This window comes from Belonocnema kinseyi, chromosome 4 (genome assembly GCF_010883055.1).
Source record: "Belonocnema kinseyi isolate 2016_QV_RU_SX_M_011 chromosome 4, B_treatae_v1, whole genome shotgun sequence".
Taxonomy (NCBI): domain Eukaryota; kingdom Metazoa; phylum Arthropoda; class Insecta; order Hymenoptera; family Cynipidae; genus Belonocnema; species Belonocnema kinseyi.
The window spans coordinates 116,803,850-116,813,233 of NC_046660.1; the positions used below are offsets into that span (position 1 = coordinate 116,803,850).

General features: G+C 36.3%; 2 protein-coding genes across 4 annotated transcripts in view; both read left to right on the top strand.

Annotated features, from left to right (window-relative positions):
* The window catches only part of LOC117171056, a 2,691-nt gene extending 1,212 nt beyond the window's left edge, over nt 1–1,479 (top strand). The window contains exon 2 of the mRNA XM_033358105.1: nt 259–1,479. Within this exon, the coding sequence (XP_033213996.1) occupies nt 259–1,479 (1,221 nt within the window). The remainder of the gene's footprint in view (nt 1–258) is intronic.
* Nucleotides 1–9,384, top strand: part of LOC117170726 — a 271,841-nt gene that overhangs the window by 36,201 nt on the left and 226,256 nt on the right. The window lies entirely within an intron of this gene.

The following is a 9,384-nucleotide window of genomic DNA, read 5'->3' on the forward strand; positions in this document are numbered from 1 at the left end:
AAGCTATCTAAGGATGGTACTATAGAACGCCACCTCAAGGTAGGCCTAGTGGCGCCATCTCTTGGTCAGGCCGGAAACTTATCAATCCACCCTCGTATTAAAGTCTATGAATTGAACACTGTGACTTATGGAACCACATCTGCCCCCTACCTGGCCACCCGCTGTTTGCGTCAACTTGGAGAGGAGGCGAAAGAAGAATATCCATCTGAACTATTGGCATCAGATATCTGATAGCACGGGCCAACTTGGTTATCACAGGACTCTGATAATTGGCCCATTTCAGAAGTTATCAATCTTGAAATCTTTCCTGGAATTAAAAGAAGCTGCATTTCAGATCAAGTTACCCTCACGAATCAAGATTCAACCATTTTTGAACGTTTCTCGTCCTTTGTAAAATTACTCAGGGTACTCTCATATTGTTTTCGAATCCGCAATACTTTAGCCAGGCCGACTACCGATTTCAAGATAGGATTTCTCACACCCCAAGAATTAAAGTACACGAAACATCGACTGATTAAATTGGCACAGGCAGAATCTTTTCGCACTGATATTCAATGTATTGAACAAAAAAGGGAACTTGCGAACTCTAGCAAACTTAAATCACTCACACCGTTTCTTGATGAATTCGGTCTTCTCAGAGTGGGCGGAGGGCTTAACAACGCATCTCTTCCTTTTGATAAAAAACATCCCATTATATTACCGTCGGATCACCTGTTAACGAAGTTAATTATAAAGGACGAATATAAACGATTAATGCACGCTGGATGTCAAAGCGTGGTAGCATCTCTGCGAGAACAGTACTGGCCACTTTCATGTAAAAGCATTGTCAAGACAGTACTTCGAAAATGCGTGCAATGTTTCCGAGTCAAGCCAGTAGGTACAGAATATGTTATGGGAAACTTACCTGAAGGACGAGTCACACCAGTTCGTCCATTTAACTCCAGTGGAGTCGATTATGCAGGGCCGTACCTTGTTAAAGATAGAACTCGAAGTCGAACAAATACGAAGGCATATTTATGTATATTTGTATGCTTTGTGATAAAGGCCGTTCATTTAGGGTTAGCGATAGATTTAACGACCTACGGATTCTTAAGTTGCCTTCAACGTTTTATATCTCGGCGTGGTCGTCCTCAAAACATATACTCAGATAACGGAACAAATTTTGTCGCCGCTCGGAACGAGCTTAAGGAACTTGCGAAATTATTACGTGACTCTAAACACCAAGAAAATGTAACCAATTTTTCATCTCGAGAGGGAATAAATTGGCATTTTATTCCATCCCATGCCCCACACTTTGGCGGGTTATGGGAAAGCGCTGTCAAATCTATAAAGCACCACTTGAAGCGAGTCATCGGTGAGACTCAACTAACATTTTCTGAATTGTACACAGTACTGACTCAAGTTGAAGCTTGCCTAAATTCTCGTCCTCTGTCACCCTTATCCAACGATCTCAATGACCTTGAACCCCTAACTCCCTGACACTTCCTTATTGGAGACTCGTTGGTTGCTTTGCCACAACCAGACTTATCTCACATACAGGTCACACGACTGGACCGATACCAGCCCTTACAACGAATGGTCCAGCACTTTTGGCAACGCTGGCAGAAGGAGTATTTGCATAACCTCCAGCAGCGGTCTAAATGGTCACGAACAAATATTGATCCTATTAAATTAGGATCCTTGGTTCTTTTAAAGGAAGATCACCTTCCTCCTCTCAAGTGGCAGCTCGGACCAGTCTCAAAACTATGTGTTTTTCCCATCGACCAGCCCGTGATCAGTGATTGAAATCTGATTAAAATTCATGTACACTTGTAAAAAAAATGTTTTTTCTAATTTGGATTTTGTTTTAGATTTATTATTCAAACAATCTGTATGTAATGCTTATTATTCAAACTTTTTGTATGTAGTGCTTATTATTTATAGGCGAATTTCATATAATTGCATTTAATTCTTGTTTAGAAAGGAGACCTTTCAAAGTGGGCGGAATGTTGGAGTGAATATAGATACAGTAAAATTTGTTTGAATTGAAACTTTGAATGTTTGAACGACTGAGAGAAAGGCCCAAAAATCTTTCATCCTTCCATCTTAGTGTATCATTAAGCAGGGTAAAATGAGACTCGGCACGTTTTATGGAGACTGCAATCCTCCCTCAATAGACTTTAGACGCGGTCAGGTTTAGCATGGGCATTAAACGTTATAACTCGGCCTGCTTGAACAATCATCTCAGGACAAACTCCGAGGTTGCCATTTTTCCAAATTTTGAAATGTACCTAGGTTTATCTCTGGCAACATCGGAATCTGGCCTCCTCCCTTGCCTGCTCCTCAGCGGAGGACAGTCTTGAACTACCCTCGAACAACCTAACATCACTTTGCATTGTACCTCTACTCTTTTGTAACTTAGTTAACCACTCATATTTTGTTATACATTTGTGTACAGTGATATTAATTGTTTAAATAAAGCAAATTAATGGAACAAACTTTCTTCAATATTAGCATGGTTATGCATGCAAACACACATCATATCTATATGTCAGCTGAAACAATCACGGAACAAAAACACGTCTTGCTCCAATAAACTCTCAAGTGTACGCGATCTGTGAAAAGTTGTGCCATCCAAAATTGTATTATTTTTATAAAACCCCTTCCTTGCGAAGTGGGAATATGTAGTAATGTGACGACTGTTACAGAAATGTCAAAAAGGAATGTTTTTTAGGTGGTGCAATCCACTCATTGCCGATTGCGTCGTGAATTCACCCGGTGCTCCGCGCGGATAAGGTGCGTTGCGACTTTAAGAGCGAGTTAATTAAACCGATCGGATCGGTAGCAGGTAATGTCCATTGCACTACTATTGTAATCTCGGTTCAGTGGATTTGACATGTCGTTCAGTATGTAATACGAGGGAGTAGAGATTTTATTGAAAGGTAACCGTTGAATTAACCTTAATTTCATTGTGATATTTACGAAATGCTAAGTGATTTTGACATTCTCACCCCCTTCTTAAGAGCAGTTTATACTGTTACGGTTACAAGAAACCCTTTACAATTCTTGATAAGTAAATATTACATTTCTTTTTTCTGCGTGCAGCATATAGACTTATATTGAATGGAGGCGTCGAGTTGAAAACTCGATGAGTTTCAGGACCTTAAAATTTTATTGCGGAAAACGAAGTATGCCGAAAATGCAACAAAAATACAGCGTGAACAAAAATGCTAATGGCTATTAGGCTATTATGTGATGTTACGAATTATTATGCGATTATTACGTGTGAAGTGTACGTAGTAATACGCGCGTGAATTCACCCTCGTATTCCCTCAATCTTGCTTTGCTAACTTGTCTGAAGTTTACGGTTCTGGGTCTCCTCCTCAATCTTAATGATACAAGGCGGACATTTTCTCACTTACAAGCAATATTGAACGAACCTTGAGTATTGAACCTTGAATATTGTTGAAGGGAAAAAATTGCATTTGTCGAGTTAACTCATAAGAGCTGAAAATTAAAAAAAAAAACATTATTACAATTTTAGATTTATGGCTTTTATATTGTGCACGGAGAAAGATGAGTCTACTCAAGTTACAGGATTTGCAGTTAAAATAAGGGCAGTATAGCCTTTCTGTAAAGCTGAAGGAATTTTCTGCAGAGTTTACGGCTACTTTCTGTAAAATTTACAGACTTTTTGATTAGACTTTACCATTTAAAGATGCTAATTTCACGGAAAAGTTCAGTAAATATTGCAGAAGATATCCGTAAATTGATAAAAAAAACTGAAAATTTCGGTAACAAAATGCAGAAAATTTGATCATCTTCACAGGAAACCTATGCTGTCCATATTTTAACTCAAAATCCTATAAGTTTAGCAAAAATTTTTTCTGCGTGCAATTTTCTGCTACGCAGAAAGAATCTATCTTCTGTTCATATTGTAGCTTGTTTGATAGATGATGAAGCGATAATATTTATCACCGATTTGAAATTTCCCATGCAATGTGCATAGTAAAATCTGAGTCAAACCTTGCAAATATTAAAACCTAGTAAAATCTAAACTAAAAAATTTGCCCATGCGTGGGCACACTCTCATCGCGCGCTATGCGCGTGGCTCGCTTCGCTCGCCAGCTTGAGCGCGCCGAGGACGCGCGACTGTTGGTTCTCGCGCTGCGCGCTCAAAAATATATTTGTCTCGCGCTTCGCGCTGGATAATGTATTTAACCCGCATTTGTGCGCATACCTTTTCACTGTCTTATTTTTATTATTTAAAAAATGCGAATTATATATAAATAAAAATTATTATTAAATATTTTACTGCAACTTGTGTAGTTTTTCCATAAATTTAATATGCTTATATTCAATATAGATGTAATGTAGGCGAAAAATGTTGCTAAATAAAATGTTATTGTATCTTGTGTCCTTTTTCCAAAAAGTTAAGTTTTTTACTTTTAATATATTTTTATAACCAGAGTTTATAACAAACTTTTAGACATTTTTTTGGTTAAACAACTTTTGTACTGTAATTTTGTTCGCCTCTTGTGTAATTTTTCCAAAAATGTATTTTTTAAATGTTTAATCTTATTTTTTACGATTGAACGAAAATCTACTCTTCCTATCTAAAAAATATTAATAACAAATTTATAGATCTTTTTAGGATAAACAACTTTAGTCTGTTAATTTTAGTTCGTACCTTGTGTCGTTTTTCGAAAAATGTATTATTTTAATTTTTAATAGCAACTTATATAATTATATTATTATTTTAAATGTTTTTCACGACTAAAAACAAAAACTATGCGAATTTTTTATTTTTTGTTATTTTTTGTGTGATCAAAATTTGAATTTCCAACTTTTCGAAAAAATTCCAAAATTTGTCATGATAATCTTGTCGGGCTTTCAAAAATCAACGTTTCTCTTCTCTTGACCTTTTTTCATTTCATGCGTTGTTTGGCTTAAAATGTTCATTTTGATTTGTTTTTTTTTGAGAACTTGAAAATGATATAACTCTGATAATTTTCCTTCTCATAAAAAAAGTCATGAGAATAAATTGTTGAAGTTTTCGAGTACTATAAATAGCCGCGCATAGAATGTTTAAATTAAAAAAAATAGTCTCAAATATTTAGATAATGCGCTTACTTTTTTAATTTTTATCCAAAATAGCTGTTTCACGATCTCTTTCTTTCTTTTTAGGCCTTACAAAAGTGTGCCAAAGCAGAATCCAATCGGATCAATCTTTCGAAAGTTATCGTGCATAGAGAATACATATTACAGGCAGACAGACACCTTCGTAAAAATCGTTTTTTCTGACTCATGGGATCTCAAAACGTGGAGATTTGATGAAAACTGACAAAGTGAAATTTTATATAAAACCAATAAGTTCTCATTATGGTGAGAATGTAATATAACGTTTACATAGGAGGTCGCAAGGTTTGAAAAACTTAAAAAAATAATCATGTGCAACATTTATATTTTGCAAAAAATTCAAAATAGCGGCCATCTCAATTTTCAAAAGATAAACTTTCTCTATATTTTCCAATTGAATTGAGGCAAAATAGAAAAATTGGGTGCAATACAAAATTTTGATGAAAATCAGAATAGCAAACTACTAAATGATTTTTATTTATATATTCTGTATGTTACCCAAATTTGGCGTAATTTTGTTGAAGGAAAATACTGAACAAGTCAAAATAAATCTAAAATTTATTGTCATATTTATTATATGTTATTGTTATCGCACAATTTATTAAAAAATTTTCATAGCCGACATTCCTAATTTATTTTTTATTAGACACTTGCTCTTTTTACTAAGTTTCGTGATCGTTTTTTCAGTTTTCAAGAAGTTACCACTCCCTTGGCGGGCATTAGATTTTTAAAATATTTGAGAAAGTTTCAACATTTTAAAAGCTTGACTCAGTTTTTCCTATGTAAATTACATGGGAAATTTCAAATGAGTGGGACCACCTCTAAATATTATTCAATTGAGCTTAAACTTGGTGGCAATATTTGTCTCGTATGCCTTCACGATATCATCTTTGATCCATGAGGGCAACCAAGCTGGGCCGTCGGCGGGGTCCCTCATCCTAAGAAGGCTGAGCGGGGTTTTTTCCACATGGCTGTACCTAAAATGCAGAAATTTTTAGGATCACAAAAAATGCCATAAACTCATAAGACGTGCTAGGGTTTATTTACTTAAATTTTTTCCGTGTGAAGCGCAAGTTTTTTGAAAACAAATTTTAACCTACACGCTGTTAAAAATGTTCGAAAATTTACAAAATATTTCAGACGCAAAAGTAACGGAGTTTTCCAAATGTTTATTACTGAATTGGGGATTACGATAAAATTTTCGTAAATTTACCAATTTTACTTCATTAAATTACTCGGTGTGACTTGCATCCTTTCGGTACCATTCGGAAGGACGCCGCCGGTTTCGCCTAAGTTGCAGTACAAGCAAAGAATAGGTCACGTGCCTTTTAAAGTTCTTTCTACGTATTAATTCCGTTTGCAAGTAACTTTATTATTATTATTATTATTATTATTATTATTATTATTACACCATTAAGCCATTTCCCTTTCGGGGTAGGCGTGACTCACTTGGTAGGGAAAAGGGGTAGTGTGTGGAAGGGATAGACATTTTTTCAGATTGATCCAGAATTCTCGTGCTATTTAAGTAAATAACACGTTCGTTCCGCAACACTGCTCCGACCCAGGTTGCTGATCAATCTCTCTAGCAATCACCCCAAGCGAAGAACCTCACGAAGTCGTTATGTAAGGTTCCCCACTTGGGTCCATTAGTGGCCAAGGTCTTTTGTTTCAGGCTTCATTCACTCTACTGACACTCTTTTTATTAACTATTTGCCGCCATACTTTCCTGTCCTGGCATACTTCTCTAGCTTCTTTTATTTCCATGAATTTTTTTATGCACGCCCTACGTGTTTCTGTGACTTCTTATGTCTCTTCTAACTAGGGCCTCATTCACACATTCTAACCATTCTTTCCGCAGTCTACCTCTGGGCACGCTGCCATTTACTTTACCTTGATACACTTGTTTCGTTAGTCGTTCATCTGGCATTCTCTCAACATGTCCGAACCATCTTAACCGATTTCTTTCCCATGTGTCCACTAGCGTCTCTTCTGCACCACATTCTTTTAGTATTGTCTCGTTACTTACTTTGTCCATCAGGGTTTTCCCACATATTATGCGCATGAATCTCACGTCAATTGCGTTAATTTTACTCTTATCTTTTTCTTGATAAGTCCATGTCTTGCTACCGTATAGTACTGTCGGTACAAATATGAAATTATGTATTGCCATTTTAGCTTTATTTGATATATTTTTACTTCTGATAAGGGGACCTGCTCTACCAATAACCTTCTTACCTTCATTTATTCGTCTATCTAATTCCTCATCTATCTTCCCGTCCCTAGTAAATAAGCTACCAAGATATACGAACTTATCAACTTGTTCAATTCTCTCATCATTTAATAGAATATTGCATAGTGTTTTTTCACTCTTTCTTTCGAACACTATAGTTTTTGTTTTATTTGCGTTAATTTTGAGGCCCATGCTCTTCATGCTTGCATCTAGTTTATTCAACATTCTTTGTAAGTCTTCGATAGACTCTGCCATAATAACCTTATCATCTGCGAACGCTAACCCACGTACCCTTACAGTTTGGAGATCCACGCCCTCTTCGTCGAAGAGAGCCATTCTTAAACACTTGTCCATAAATAATATAAATAACCATGACGACATAACGCATCCTTGTCCAACTCCTTGAATAATATCGAAACAGTCACTCAGTTTCCCATTCACTCTTACACTCGCTTTTCTACCTGTATATATTGTTTTTATAGCTTGTAGGATCCATCCATTGACTCCATACTATTTCAGGACTTCCCAAACTTTACTTCTATCTATCTTATCAAAAGCTTTTTATAGGTCAACAAATGCACAGAAAACTTTTTTTCCTGCTCTCAAACTTTTTTCTGTGATTTGCCTTAAGCTAAATATTTGATCCGTACATGACCTTCCTGACATAAGCCCACTTTGGACTTCTCAAATCTTTGCTTTTGTTATTTGCATTACCCTGCGAATAAGTATTTTTGAATATATTTTATTCACGCTGCTTAATAAGCTAATCCCTCTGTCATTATTGCAGTCGCTTTTATCTCCCTTTCTCTTGTATATGGTACGATAATTGCTTTTTTCCAATCGTCTGGGACGTCTCCCATCTTGAAACATAAATTTATCAATTCTCACACTCTATGTGGTATGTACTCGCCACCGTGTTTAAGGATTTCAGCATTAATACCGTCTACCCCGGCAGCCTAACCGTTTTTCAAGTTCTTGATTATATCCCTAACCTCAGTGACACATACTTTCTCAATTGAGTTTTCCATCGCATCGTGTTCAACATTGCAGTTGTGGTGTCCTATAGCTTGATCTCCGAATTATGTTCTGAAATAGTCTCTGAAAGCCTCTAGTATTCCGTCTGCATTATATACCATTTCCCCCCTACTATTTCTCATGTTGACAATTTCTGTATTTTTGTTTCCTTTCATTTTTTTATAAAGTAGTTTCCTGCTTCCTTCAAAGTCGTTTTGTATTTTTATTTCTTCTTCTGCTCTAATTGTATCTTTAGTTTCTTTAACTAATCGTTTAAGTATCCTGTTTTCGCGTCTATAATCATTTCTACGTCTACTTCTTTCTTCATTGCTAAGACCTGCAATGTTCAAAGTTCTCTTGTACGCTTCTCTTGTTGCTTTTTGGGCAGCCTGGATTTCATCATTTCACCACGCATCACCAGACATTCCTTCTACAACTGCGGTACCACACACTTCGATCGTACATCTAACAAGGATATCCCGTAACATTGTCCAGGCGCCCTCAATATCTTTGTTTTTTATACGTTCCTCCCATGTTGCCCTATCTATGCTTTCAATAATCTTATTTGGGAAATCTATTCGCACATCCGGTTTCTGTAGGTTCTCAATTTTGATTCGCGTTTGTTTTGCTTTTTTGGTTCTCTTTTTTCTCTATCCCCGACCTAAGTTAATTTTTGAGATCACAAGGTAATGATCAGTATTGCATTCAGGATCCCTCATGACGCTTGTATCTTTGACTAACTCTCTTAGTCTTTCATCCGCAACAACAAAGTCAATTATAATGCGGCTATTTCCTTTAGACCAGGTGTACATGTGGACCATTTTATGCCTAAACCAAGTATTTGTAATAAACAGACCCCTTTCTAAGCATAGACCAACTAATTTATCTCCGTCATAGTTTGTTCTTGGATCCCCAGAGTGACCTAATACTCTTTCAGTATCCTGATTTTGGATGCCCACCCAACCGTTCATGTCTCCTAGTAGAATTACTCTTTCCCCATGTTCGCAAATGTTTATTGTGTC